Here is a 14,840-nt window from a genome sequence, read left to right as displayed (position 1 = left end):
ATGACTATGAGAAAACGTGTACTTCTCACCAGATACTAAGTTTTAAGAATAAACTTTAGCTATATAATAACTATCGGGAAAGCTTTTATGCTTGTCAGTTTTTAAAATATCCCAAGACAGTTCACTGTTGCAGACATTGAAATTGGCCATTTGTAAGATAAAAGGTATGTTTAGAAATCTCTCTATATAATATATGCTATCTATGACATGCAAAAATGAGAACAGTCTGGGTGTGGAGGTGCTGAATTTTTCATTAGAAAAACAATTGTGTAAGCTACTATTATATAAATATAAGTATATTTATTACAGCAGACATTTCCTTTTTTTTTTTTTTTGAGACGGAGTCTCGCTCTGCCGCCCGGGCTGGAGTGCAGTGGCCGGATCTCAGCTCACTGCAAGCTCCGCCTCCTGGGTTCCCGCCATTCTCCTGCCTCAGCCTCCCGAGTAGCTGGGACTACAGGTGCCGCCACCTCGCCCGGCTAGTTTTTTTTTTTTTTTTTTTTTTTTTGAGACGGAGTCTCGCTCTGTCACCCAGGCTGGAGTGCAGTGGCCGGATCTCAGCTCACTGCAAGCTCCGCCTCGCGGGTTTACGCCATTCTCCGGCCTCAGCCTCCCGAGTAGCTGGGACTACAGGCGCCCGCCACCTCGCCCGGCTAGTTTTTTGTATTTCTTAATAGAGACGGGGTTTCACCGTGTTAGCCAGGATGGTTTCGATCTCCTGACCTCGTGATCCGCCCGTCTCGGCCTCCCAAAGTGCTGGGATTACAGGCTTGAGCCACCGCGCCCGGCCCTACAGCAGATATTTTCATAGCAAACAAAACAATTGGTCTTAAAAATATATGCAATATATACTTACCTGGCAGGGGAGACACCATGATCACGAAGGTGGTTTTCCCAGAGCAAGGCTTATCCATTGCCCTCTGGATGTGCCGACCCCTTCAGTTTGCCAAAATGTGGAAAGCTCGACTGCATAATTTATGGTAGTGGGGGACTACATTCGCGCTTTCTCCTAATATATATATACACACACACACACACACACACACACACACACACACACACACGCAGTATTAGAGCAAAGGACCAAATAAGAGATGAAAACTAACTGAACTACCTCTTAGTGTCTGGAATTTACCTTTTCCTGACCTATTGTCAAACTTCATGCATGACTTTTATTAAAAAAAAAAAAATCTGTTACCTTCTTCGTTCTAGTCATTTCCAAACATCTAATAGCCTCCCATATTTGCTACACATTTCCTAGTTTTGTTTTCAGAAGTTTTTCTTTATTGTCTTGAAGTCATATTTATTATGAAACCATACTTGCTATGCTCTGAACAGTAATGTTAGATAGTTTAGGTTGAAGCATTTTGTTTGTTGAGGCAATCACTTCAAGGTTAAAGCTATTAATATTTTTTTAGTTGGCTGCAGATGAAATCCTAATTGTTTAAAGAGCCTATCACTTGTGACAATTTTCAAAAGGAATCAGTTTATGAAAGAAAAGTTTGTTTTCCTCATAGGGTTTTTAAGGTTTCAGACTGCAAAGGAAATGCTTTAGAAATAATTATAAATTTCAAAACTGATTTACTTAGTAATGTTTGTTTATGCCCGAGTTTGGGCCAGATATTATCCTGAGCTCTAGAAATTTAATGAAGAAAGAAACAGACCTTAAGTCACGAATTGAGTGGATGGAGACGAGAAGGTTAAAGGGAGTAAGCAAATTATTATGTGTTAAAGGGGTTTTCACAGGTAAATAGTTAAGCTATGATACTGTGTTGCAGAATACAAATGGAGAGATTTGCATGGGATGCAGAAATATGGAAGACTAACCAAGCAAACCAGGAGAGACCAGCAATAGTGTCCCAGAGACCATGATGTCTGAGCCCAGTTTTGGAAGAATAGTAGGTATTCTTCATAAAGTGAGATTCTAAATAGAGAGAACCACATATGCGAAGGTATAGTATGGGTGGGTAACAGCATACTACATTTGTAGACAATACAGGAAGTAATGAAAAAAGATACTAAAGCTTGAGAAGAAGGCAGTGGCTAGGTAACAAAAGGTCTTACTTGCCAAACTAAGGAATTTGAATTTTATTCTGAAACTTAGGGTACCAAGTATCGATTTTAAGTAATGAAACCTGTATTGCACGAATGTGTAGAAGATGAATTTAGGAGATTGAAGATTGCTGAACAGACTGAAGCCTAGAATTCAGCCTCCAGTGATGAGTGAAGGAGGCTCTAAGCTTAAGCAAGGATAGTCAGTGAAGAATATGTTGCACATGCTAATGTAGTAAGAATAGATAGGGCATAGTTTTTGAAATCAAATAATTGGGGAAGGTGATTGACACACAGGGTAGATTAACTGCTAGGTTTGTGCCTTAGTTACCTGGATAGATGGTGGTGTGATATGCCTTGTAGGCAATATAGGGGTAAACAGTTTGATTTTATACATGTTAAATTAGTCATCCAAACCCAAAAGGTCAATTTGAGCTGGATGGCTTGAGTTAGGAGTACTTAAGATATAGTTAGTAGTGAAAAGCTTGGCACATGTAAATTGACCATGAGAATGTATAGATTGAAATGAGAAAGGGATCATGGGTACAACCCAGGAAAACATCAATATACAAGAAGTAGATGAAGGAATTGTGCAAGGATGAAAAGGAATGGCCCTTTATGTAGGAGAGAAGGCAGAAGAGTGATGTCACTGAGCCCAAGGGATAAATGAATCTCAGATGGGCAGTAGTGTCAGGTGCTATAAATGAAGTAATAAGGAGAGTAAATTGGTAAATAAGGAGATAATTGTAGACTTTGGCAAGAGAAATTTCATTGAAGGAGGGTGAATAAGTAGACTGTTGAAGACTGTATTTCAAATATAATTGAAGGGAAGAATGACTTAGGGAGCATTTCTATTTTAATGATTTAATGTATATACTTGTTGAGGGTGGATTAAAGAAGACATCGCTGGGAGGAACAACTTTTCTGAAATAAATTCGAGTCATAGCATAGGTGGAGGAATTAACCTTAACTTCAGGGAGGGAAAAGCCCACATAAAGATGGGAATACAGGTAAGTGATTTGGAGGTGAAGGAATTTTCTGCCTGCTGTCTCATGTTCTCTAAGATAGGAGAAAGACTTCATTTTTTAAGTTGTTGCTAAGAGTCGCAATTTGGGTATTTGGGTGCTTAATGAGTTTCAGTCCTTGCCCTGGAGGTTTCTTGGGAAGTCAAGGCTCTTGGTTTTATTTCCTACCCTTGTTTCAATAAGAAATCACCATGTTTGTCAGTTTCATGTATTTGATAGTTGTTATTTTTAATTAGAAAAAAATTTGCTTGTGAATTAAAGTTTGAAAACTCAGGAAGGGAGAGAAAATGCTTTTTAAAAAGTGGTAAATCTGAAGAGACTGGAAAGAAATGTCAGAATTCAACAGGCATGTAGAGGTAGATGGAAAGGCATTACAAATTGGGGAAAAGCTTGTTCAGTGGCAAGGAGGCATGATGTGTTCACGGTATTATTGCAAATTGTATTTTAAAACTTCATTCCTGTTTGTTACTAGTATATAGAAGTATAATTGGTTTTTGTATATTGACCTTGTATTCAGCAACCTAGCTAAATTTACTTATTTCTAATAGCTTGCTTGTAGATTCTTTTGGATATTCTGCACATACGATCATCTAAATAATTTCCGTTCTATTTCTCCTTTCCAATCATAATACATTTTATTTATTTTTCTTACGTTATAGCACTAGCACAGGCCAGTACATTGTTGAATAGAAACGATAAGTATATTTCTCTATTTAATATTATGTTAGCTTTCTTTCCAGGCTGGGCATGGTGGCTCACACCTGTAATCCCAGCACTTTGGGAGTCCAAGACAAGAAGATTGCTTGAGCCCAGGAGTTCGAGACCAGCCTGAGCAACAACAACAGCAACAAAATTAGCCAGGCATAGTGGTGCACATCTGTAGTCCCAGCTACTTGGGATGCTGAGGTAAGAGAATTGCTTGAGCTCAGGAGGTTGAAGCTGCAGTGAGCTACGATCCCACCACTGCACTCCAGCTTGGGGAAAGAGCAAGACTCTGCCTCCCCCGTGCACGCCCCCCACCCCTGCCCCCACCAAAAAAATTGTTTGTGGATCCCTGTTACCAGAATAAGGACATTCCCTCATATTCCTAGTGTGATGTGAGTTTTTATCATAAAAGGGAGTAATATTTTGTCATGTCCATTTTCTGCATTGGTTGAAATGATCATTTTGTTTTTCTCTTCATTCTTTTGATAATTGTCTGAATTTTGGTGTTACCCAATGTTTCATTCCTGAAATAAATTCTACTTAGTCATGATATATCATGATGTATGTGTATGTGTATATAAGATCAGGTTTCTTCCGTAGTAAGCAGAAGACTGATGAAGTGCCCAACGTTGTGTTCTAAGAACTTAGAGCAAAAAGAAATTATCCAAGTCTCAAGGAGAGATGTAATAATACGTGGAAATGAAGTACTCTTGGAAGGCAAGGCCAAGAGTAATGCAGGAGCAAAAGGCTCAGAGGAAGAGTAAATCTAGTATTTGCAGGGACCTGGTGTAGAGGGCTCCTGATAGGATAAAATAAAAATATTTGAAATGAAAGGTATAGTTACCCTGTCAGAGACTTTGAATGCTGTCTAAGACTGCAGGAGTTTGGATATGATGATGGACATATTAATTCACTGTATATTTCTGAGGAGCAAATGACCAATTTGAAGACTATTTTAGGAAGAATTATCTGATAGAATAGATGATTCAAAGATTATTTAGTCATTTCTGGCTTGAGAAACTGAAGGACTGATTCTTGGGAGTAGGGCTTTGGGTGAGTCTGTAAGAAGAGTTCTTAAGGAGAACTAAAAAGGTTATTTCTGTTCTTGGTGTCTGAAACTGTTCTGGTATTTTGCCAGATACTACAGATGGTAGAATTCTTAATTAAAGCTGACATGGTTATATTTTTAAAAATTAAGGTGCAATTAGTCTTTCAAGATCAGAAGATATTTTGTTAGTAACATAGTTCAGTCTGTTCCAGGCTGTAAAGTCAGTTATTTCAGTAATATAATTTCTAAGATCTATAAAAAATGAAAATATTTTATTTTCTTACATAACTTTCTTTGAGAGCATTGAACAGTCAAGAAACTTGTATGTTTTCCAGTCCCCATTCCGCTTCAAGTTACATAGTGTCTAGCCTTTTCAGCTCTAGAAATTCCACATTATTATGTAATATCCTGCTTTATGGTTCTTAGTGGTATATGGTATAGATCAACTCAAAATTTTAAATTTTCATCATATGAATTTTTGTGTAGAGATTTCAAGATGAGTTGACCTGAGAACAAAAAGAACTACAAAGAAATTTTACTGTTTTCCTGTTGGTATATATTGTTCAATAAAACAATATATTGGTATATATCATTCAATAAAATATGTATTACAAATTAAATTTTCAACCTAAAAATCAGATTGTTCCAGGAAGATGGAATAGACAGATGTACCTTTCCTTATTTATCCCATACATCTGAAACCTTGTATATTATAAACAACCATAAGACTCTGGTGATTCTTTTCTTTCTTTCTTTCTTTTTTTTTTTCCTTCAAGACAGGGTCTTGTTCTGTTCCCAGGATGGAATGCAATGATGTGATCACGGCTTACTGCAGTCTTGACCTCCTGGGCCCAAGTGATCCTCCTACCCCAGCCTCCAAAATAGCTGGGACCACAGTCCTGTACCATGCATCAATCACTGTGCCTGGCTATTTTTTTTGCAGGGATGGGTTTCCATACGTTTCCCAGGCTCCAACTCCTGGGCTCAAGTGATCCTTCCACCTTGGCCTCCCAAAGTGCTGGGATACAGGTGTGAGCCACCATGCTTGGCCGGTGGTGATTCTTTTTACCTCATATATCCCAGACTTGGAGCTGAAGAAGGTAGAAACCCAGAAACACTGACAGAGACCCACCAAAAAAAGAAGCTCTAAGAAAAGTCTCTACCCAAAGGACCAGGAATTTGGCAGTCTAGGAAGACAGAAAACTTTAGACAGCCACTCTACTTTAGTCAGACAACCAGATAAAGCTGCACCCATGACTATGCACACCAGCAAAAGCCAAGTGGGAAGTCTAAACTTCCACCCTTATTAGGATGTAAAGAAGGCTCATAAAACCCCTGCTGGGTGGTGTCAGAGGCCAAGAGCTAGGTTATTCATCCACGCTGGCTGGTAGTGAGCACCTGCCCCATCTCAGCAATAATAGTGGGGACCATGTGCAGAAGGGCTTCCATCCCCACCCCGTGGGAAGAAGGCATAATTTCCCATTTCTGCTAGGTTAGTGTAATGTGGGCCTAGTGCAGAGTAAGACCATTTGCCCCTGCCCAGCAGTAATCAGACCACATTCCAGCCCCACAGTGTTGCTGGAACTAAATAGGGAGCAGGACTAAGGCACGCTTGTACCTCCCAACCACAGTTATATCAGTGCAGGCCTAGTGAGCTGCCAGAAATCTCACCCACACGAAGTAAAATGGAGACCCTTAATATCGTGTGGTATCCAGAGATGTCAAATGAGGAACCTGAACTTCTAGTCCACCTGGTCAAATAAGATTCAGAGTTTTATCACATAATACCAAAAATGGTCAAGTTTCAACAAAAGTCATGTCAAGAGCCAGGAAGATCACTTGAATGAAAAATGACAATCAGTAGACACTAACAAGTTAATGATAGACATGTTAGAATTATGTGACAAAGATTGTTAAGTAGCCATCATAAACGTTTCAATGAGCAATTATGAAAATGTTTGAAATAAAAAGACTCTAAGCAAAGAAGTGAGATAAAGAAAAAATGGAAATTTTAGGCTGGGCGCAGTGGCTCATGCCTGTAATCCCAGCACTTTGTGAGGCCGAGGCGAACAAATGAACTCCTGATCATGAGGTCAGGAGTTCAAGACCAGCCTGGCCAATATGGTGAAACTCTGTCTCTACTAAAAATGCAAAAATTAGCCGGGTGTGGTGGTGGGCACCTGTAGTCCCAGCTACTTGGGAGGCTGATGCAGAAGAATCGCTTGAACCCGGGAGGTGGAGGCTGCAGTGAGCCAAGATCATGCCACTGCACTCCGGCCTGGGCAATAGAGTGAGACTCTGTCTCAAAAAAAAAAAGGAAATTTTAGAACTAAAATACAGTAACCAAAAATTTAAAAACTCACCTCATAGGCACAACAGCAGAACTGAGAGAACATAGGAAAGTATCAGTGGATTTAAAGATATAATAGAATTTACTCAGTCTTAAATACAGAGAGAAAACAGACTGGAAGAAAAGCAGAGACTCAGGAAATCTGTAGAACTGTAATAAAAGATCTAACAATATAATCAGTTCAGGAGAGAGAGAAGAAAGAGTGGGCCTGGAAAATCTTTGAAGTATTAATGGCTGAAAATTCACAAGTTTAGCAATAAGTATGAACCTATACATTCAACGAGCTGACCAGACCCCCAAAAGCATGAAACCGAGGAATCCACACCAAAATACATCACAGTTCAACTTCGGAAAACTAAAAATCTGGAGACTAGAGAGAAAAATCACACCTTACCTATAGGGATAAAGATCAAATGAAAACAGATTTTTCACCAGAAACCACAGAGGCACAATGTTTTTCAAGTATTGAAATGAAAGAATTTTTAACCCAGGGAAATGACATTGGCAGAATAGGAAGCCCTAGTCTCTTGTTCTCCCACAGAGACATCAACTAAACATCAAATTACAAACCAAATTGCTTTTGTGAGAATTGCAGACACTATTTAAGAGGTTGTAGCACCCCAAGTGAGCGCAGAGAAGAGACACATCAGAGTGGTAGAAAATTTTTGACATTTCACCCACCCGAGCCACTCCCGCTGCCTCGCATGGCAAGGTGTGATGAGGAGAACAACACTCAGCCCTCAGGTTTTCCCTCAGGAGGGAAGAAGAGTGGGCTGTGCATCCAACGTTTTAGCTTTTCATGGTGCTTTCCAAGGGCATGGTTTCTGTCTCATGAGACTCAGAGTACTGACTGGAATTAGTAGTTTGGATGCTAGATTGGGGGCTGCTGAGGACAAAGGTGAGCACTGGAGCTTGTTACATCACCAGAGAGACTAATACTGCAAACAGTCAGAGGAACAAGAGGTTGCAATCTCTAAAGAAGAAGCAGGCGAAAACCTCGCTCTATGCACAAGCCCAGAGAAAGTAGCATCCCCAGAAAAAGTTTGAGACAATCCCAGAATCTCTAGTTATGCTAAATGATGACGATCTTCTTTTATACAAAGCCAATCCTCAAAGACTCCTGGAGGGGACTGTTTTTTCAAATGGCCAAATCTCAACAAAAGATCACAAGGCTATAAAGAAAGAGTGAAACATGTCCTAATAAAAAGAAACTAACCTCCAGAAACCAACCCTAAAGAAATGGAGATCTGGCCAGGCGAGGTGGCTCATGCCTATAATCCCGGCACTTGGAAGGCCAAGGCAGGGGGATCACTTGAGGTCAGGACTTTGAGACCAGCCTAGCCAACATGGTGAAAACCATCTCTACTAAAAATACATAAAGTATTCATGTGTAGTGGCGTGCGTCTGTAGTCCCAGTTAGATGGGAGGCTGAGGCACGAGAATCCCTTGAACCTGGGAAGTGGAGGTTGCAGTGAGCTAAGATCGCATCACTGCACGGTAGCCTGGGTAACAGAGACTCTTGTCTCAAAAAGATGCTAAAGAGAATTCTTTAAATAAAAGGTAATAACAACATGAAACTATGATAATATAAAGCTCTGATAAAGGTAAATACATAGATACAGAATCCCTTAGTATTGTAATGTTGGAACATAAATCATTTTTAAGCGTGCTGTAAAATTTGAAAGAAAAAAGCAAAGCTAGGTTGGGTGCAGTGACTCACACCTATAATCCCAACACGTTCGGAGGCTGAGGCAAGTGGATCACTTGAGGTCAGGAGTTTGAGACCAGCCTGATCAACATGGTGAAACCCCGTATCTACTAAAAATACAAAAATTATCTGAGCATAGTGGCGGGTGCCTGTAATCCCAGCTACTTGGATGAGTTAGGAGAATTGCTTGAACTTGGGAGGTAGAGGTTGCAGTGAGCTGAGATTGCACCACTGCACTCCAGCCTGGACAACAAGCGAGACTGTCTAAAAAAAAAAAAAAAAAAAAGCGGGGGGAGGGACGGACCAAAGCTGGGCATGGTGACATATGCCTGTAATCCTAGCACTTTGGGAGGCTGAGGTGGGAGGATCACTTGAGGCCAGGAGTTCGATACTAGTCTGGCCAACATAGGTAGATCCTGTCTCTACGAAACATTTTAAAATATTAAAAACTGATTGCTATACCTTTTTGGTAGATTAGCCCTTTATCATTATGTAATTTTCCTCTCTCAATTTTCTTTGTCTACAAAGTCCACATTATTTAATATTAATACAGTAGGCCACTTTAGTGCCTTTGACATTGAACTCATGGGATTCTGGATGACCAGGGTCATTGTCCAATATCAAAAGAAAATTCAAGAGCAGTCCCTTACTGGCAAGGTACTTCCTGATTTTATGGACAAAAGCATCAGTGGAACCAGTCCAGAAAAAGTTTCTCGTTGTCCAGGCCTTTTGGTCGTGTGCCCAAGAACGGAAAGTTCGTACTTAACCTTTTTCCTCCAAGGCTTGGAGGTCAGCAGCGTTATACATAACAGCAGTTCTGACTACTTTTGCACAAAACAGTAAAGATACTCTATTCCTTCCTGCCTTTATTTTTTGTAAAGACAGCATCTTGCCATGTCGCCCACGCTGCCCTGGAACTTGCGGTCTCAAGTGATCCCGCGACTTCAGCTTCCCAGGGTGCTGGGATTACAGGCATGAGCCACTGTACCCAGCCTGGCTTTTACCTTTCCTACAGCTGTCGAATTTGGCAATATTTCAGGTTTGCCAGGCAAATAACATCCATCTGCTTCCAAGATTTAAAATGTTGCTGGCGTGTCCTTACTTGTTCTACCTGACCTTGTGAATTAACAAGCTTTCAAACAATCCTTTACATTTGCTTTTAGTGGTACAGAGGAGGCAAAATACATTTTCCTTGGCCATCTATGTTCGTGGCTGAGACCCCTAAGACAAAAGACAGATTAACAAGAGCAAAACATACAAGTTTGTTTAATGTAAGTTTTACATGACACAGCAGCCTACATAAGGAAAAGAAGTCCCAAAGAAACAGTTGTGTATTTTTATGCTAACTTTGATGAAGTCACAGAGAAATATAAATGGACAAAGAGGATATGATCTAATGGTAATACACTGGGGGCAACTTAGCAAGGCCTGTTTGTTCAGAGGTTTCTCTGTGACTATGTGTCTTCAGCAATAAAGATGTTACTTTCCTCCAGGTACAGGGAGGGCAAATCTCACATGAGAATCTTACGACCTGCTTCAGGGGAAGTTTAGTAAATTCGTACTAGGTTTTACAACCTGCTTTGTGGGAGATGTGTGGAAAAGTCCTTCCTGTTTCTGCTGTTTTCTCAAATGATGAGGTGCCATATTTTGGCAGTGTGTGTCCTGAACTCCATCAATACATATGGGGAGGGAACAAAATTAGATGTGTTCTACCCAATCTGCCTTCTTTTCTTCTTTACTGTATGCTTTGAAGGCTGCAAAATTTCCTCTCAACATTCCCTTTACCTAAATCTTTTCTAAAAAGTTTCTAGTCTTTTAAAAAATGTCTAGCTTAATTACATTGTCAAAGAATATGGTCTCATGTGATACCAATTCTTTGAAATGTGTTGAGGCTACTTTACAGACTAGTATGAGATATTTTCGTAAATAAATATATGCTTTTACATGTTTTCTTCAGTTTTGGGATGGACTAGCCTACATGTCCATTCATTAATATAAAACTAATTTTGCTTTTCATATATTTCATATCTATAGTGACCTTTTTGTCAGCTTTTCTATTAGTTATTGAGAAGGTAGGTTAAAAACTCTGAGGCCAGGGTGGTGTCTGAGGCCTATAATCCCAGCATTTTGGGAGGCCAAGGCAGGAGGATTGCTTGAGACCAGCCTGGGCAACAAAGTAAGATCCCATCCCTACAAAAAAGAAAGGAAACAAAACTAAAACTGACTCCCTGCTGTGGTGGATTTCTCAGAACTCTTGGTTCTGCCCATGTTTGCTTTACGTATTTTGTATCTTAGTTATTAAATACATAAAAGTTTAAAATATTTTCTTTCCTGATAAATTAATGCCTTTTTTTTTTAAAGACAGTCACGCTCTTATTGCCCAGGCTGGAGTGTGGTGGCCTGATACCAGCTCACTGCAATCTCCGCTTCTCGGGTTCAGGTGATTCTCCTGCCTCAGCCTCCCGAGTAGCTGGGACTACAGGTGCCGCCACCACACCTGGGTAATTTTGTATTTTAGTAGAGACGGGGTTTCACCATGTTGGCAGGCTCGTCTCGAATTCCTGACTTCAGGTGATTAACCCGCCTCGGCCTCCCAAAGTGCTAGAATATTATAGGCATGAGCCACTGTGCCTAGCTAAATTAATCCTTTTATCATTATGTAATTACCTTCTCTACCTGTAGTAATATTTTTTACCTTAAAGTTTTTGTTTGATCTAAATGTAGCTACATAAACTTTCTATGTTTAGTATTTGCCTGTTTTATCTTTTTCCACCTTTGACTTTCAACCTTTGTTTATCCTCATGTTTTAATAGCTAGATTTTTACAAATCTATTCTGACAGGTTTTTTTTTTTGTTTTTTTTTTGTTTTTTTGAGACAGAGTTTCACTCCTGTTGTCCAGTCTGGAATGAAATGACGCAATCCCAGCCTACTGCAACCTTTGCCTGCCTCTCTGCTTCAAGCAGTTCTCCTGCCTCAGCCTCCCGAGTACCTGGGATTACAGGCATGCTCCACCATGCCTGACCAATTTTTTATTTTTAGTAGAGAAGGGGTTTCTCTATGTTGGTCAGGCTCATCCTGAACTCCCGACCTCAGGTGATCTGCTTGCCTCAGCCTCCCAAAGTGCTGGGATTACAGGCGTGAGCCACCACACCTGGCCTTTTCTTTTCATTTGAAAGCTCATTCCATGTGTCTATGTAGTGATTATTGATAGACTTGGATTTATTGCTATCATTTTCTTGTTTACTGTTTGTTTCAAGTTTTCTGATTTTCTCTCTTCCACCCCAACCTCTTTACCTACTTTTTGAAATTGCACACTCTATGTTGTGGAGGTTGGTGAAGGACCATTTCTCTACCAGAACAACTGTGATGAATATGTTTAGGAGGTTTCCATGTTACAGTGTTCTTGTGATTCTGGAGACAACTTGTTCAAGCCATACGTCTTAGTGTAGCAGTAGATTTTTTAGTTAATAATGTTTGGGGCTATCTGGGTTACCTTCGGTTGACTATATGAATAGTTAAGTTTTTCGTATTTTTCAGTATTTTGAAATAGTTCAGACAGTTGTGAAAGAAAAAGGTATTAAAGACAGTAAAACAGATTTTATTAAGTATTGCAGTGGAGGAAAGCAGCTTCAGTAAAGCTGAGCTCAACTCTGATTACAGCAAAGCCAGCCTGGGATTTATAAAGCGTACAAGCACAGTGAGGAGTCAGTGGGTGAAAAATGTCTAAAAGCAGACATCAGGGGTATGGGGATTGTCGCTAAAGGCAGGTCAAGGACTTAAGACTTCAAGGTGGCAGATGAGAAATTTGGCTAACTATTGAGGATTGGCTCTCTAGCAGGATTCTAGGGACTTGCAGGCCCAGGACAAGGCCTGGTTAAAAAGAGGGGCTTAGAGGCCTAAAGTTTGGGTAAGGAGAGTGTCTTTGTCACAGTGAAAGAAGCAGAGGAAATTAGCAGCTACCTTTAGAAAACTAAGTGTTACCATATAAGCTACTACGTTGATCTGCACTTCTCCAAGTTCCAAAGTGGCAGATCCATTTGAAATTACCCAAACATAGGCCACACATTTAACTGATGGAGATTTTGTCTACATTCTGTACATTGATAATTCTGAAGCACTCCGAGCAGTGCCTGACAGTGAGTGAGCTGGGGGACGGGGTGTGGTAGTGACTCCTGAGAGGCCCGCAACACGTGCGGCACTGTGCAGCCTCATCTCTTCATTATTCCTTGGTAAGGAGGACCTCTGGGTTCCATGCTTTCAGAGGACAGTGAGGCTTAGCCAAGGCCACCTCTCCTCCCCATGGGGTGGATGCCCACAGACTCCAAAGAGAGACTCTTTTTCTTTTCTTTTTGTTTTTTGTTTTGAGACGGAGTCTTGCTCTGTCGCCCAGGCTAGAGTGTAATGGCACGAGCTCAGCTCAGTGCAACTTCTGCCTTCCGGGTTCAAGCGATTCTCCTGCCTCAGCCTCCAGAGTAGCTGGGATTACAGGCGCACATCACCGTGCCCAGCTAATTTTTTGCTTGTCTGTTTTGAGACAGAGTTTCACTCTTGTTGCCCAGGCTGGAGTGCAATGCACAATCTCAGCTCAGTGCAACCTCCACCTCCCGGGTTCAAGCAATTCTGCCTGTCTCCCAAGTAGCTGGGAGTACAGGCATGCGTCACCATGCCCGGCCTTTTTTTTTCTTTTCTTTTCTTTTTAAAGCATATTTAGTGAAAACAAGGTTTCTCCATTTTGGTCAGGCTGGTCTCGAACTCCTGACCTCAGGTGATCCACCACCTACCAAAGTGCTGGGATTACAGGCGTGAGCCACCGCACCTGGCCAGACAGAGTTCTTTAGGCGGGGTAAGGGGCCGCCTGGGAACCCCGCGTCCCGCCTGGACACACCGATGACCTGCAGCGGCCACACAGTGGGCCACTGGCACAGCCTTGCCCTCTGGGCCCCCGTGCCTGCGCACTCCGACGGCCTGTTCGCGCTGCAGCCCCGCTGCCTTGTGGGAAATGTAGTCCGGCGCTCCGGGCCGTAAGCGCCGGGCGCGGCTGCGTCGGTCGCCACTGCTCCCGCTCCTGCGCTCCTGCTGGGAGAGGGTGAGTGCAGGGCCGGTGGCGGGGGTGCGCGCCAGCCTGAGTCTCGTAGGCCCCCGCAGGAGGAGCTCCGCACTGCTGGGCGAGGCCCCTGCCTCCTGAGGGCTGAGGGGCGGGCCCGCCGCAGATGGGCCGGGGGCGCGGCCTCCAGCTCCCGGTGCGCTCCTTCTTCCCCAGGAGCTGGCGGCAGGAGCACACGGGCTGCCGACCTCCAGCGCGGTCCTGGTCAGGCGCCAAGGAGGAATCACAGCCCGGGAGCAGCGGGGATGGGGGCTCGAACAAGGGCCACACCAGCCACCACGGGTCAGGGAGGAGCCCAAGGTTCCAGGAGTCGCTCAGAGCCAGGTTCCTCCTTGGCTTTCCCCAGCCGCGCGCAGTTTTGTCCTGGGACAGGGCAGATGCTGCGAACGTGGAGCGAACCTGCCCCGCAGACATCCTGGGGATTCTGGGCGAGAGGCCGGGTCTCCCTGCGCAGCATCTGCCCTTTGTGTAAACCGTGTCTGGGGACCCGCCCTCTGGTTCTCATTTGGAGGGCGCTGGCGTGGGTTCACCTCCCATCTCTCAATAAGAATTGGGAGGCCAACGTGGTGCAGGTTTCTACCTCGGAATCTTTTTTTTCCCTTAAGCCATTTCACTGTAGCGCAACTAGAAAATTCAGATTAAAACAATCATTCAAAATATATATCAATCTGCATGGCAGCGTGAATATGTGTATAAGCGTAGAAACACTTTGCGCTTTGTTTTTAAACAAATATGAATATTAGTAACTTTTTCACCATCTATCTTTTAGAATTGAGTCATGAGATGCGTTTGGTAAGGGGTTTGAAGTGCACAAATCTTAAGCCTCATAGTTTTTTACTGGCCTAAA

At 42.3% G+C, this 14,840-nt stretch overlaps 1 protein-coding gene and 1 non-coding gene across 6 annotated transcripts in view; both read left to right on the top strand.

Annotated features, from left to right (window-relative positions):
* The first annotated feature begins 848 nt into the window (after window positions 1-848).
* LOC112427113 (U1 spliceosomal RNA) lies at window positions 849-1,012 on the top strand. Its single transcript, XR_003018589.2, has one exon. It is a non-coding gene; the product is annotated as a U1 spliceosomal RNA (small nuclear RNA).
* Window positions 1,013-3,888: 2,876 nt separating this feature from the next.
* LOC105484092 (ZFP2 zinc finger protein) overlaps window positions 3,889-14,840 on the top strand; it is a 49,622-nt gene continuing 38,670 nt past the window's right edge. Inside the window, exon 1 of one of the 5 annotated variants that reach the window (XM_071098025.1) lies at window positions 3,889-3,983. Coding sequence is in view for 1 of the 5 variants with exons in the window: in XM_071098024.1 (XP_070954125.1) it covers window positions 3,976-3,983 (8 nt within the window). In the remaining 4 variants the exon portion in view is untranslated. Of the gene's footprint in view, window positions 3,984-13,902; window positions 13,976-14,840 lie in introns of those variants that run through there. The other 4 variants (XM_071098024.1, XM_071098026.1, XM_024793457.2 and 1 more) reach the window with 4 other exon arrangements.

This window comes from Macaca nemestrina, chromosome 6, assembly GCF_043159975.1.
Source record: "Macaca nemestrina isolate mMacNem1 chromosome 6, mMacNem.hap1, whole genome shotgun sequence".
Lineage (NCBI taxonomy): Eukaryota > Metazoa > Chordata > Mammalia > Primates > Cercopithecidae > Macaca > Macaca nemestrina.
This window is presented reverse-complemented; position numbering and strand designations above follow the sequence as displayed.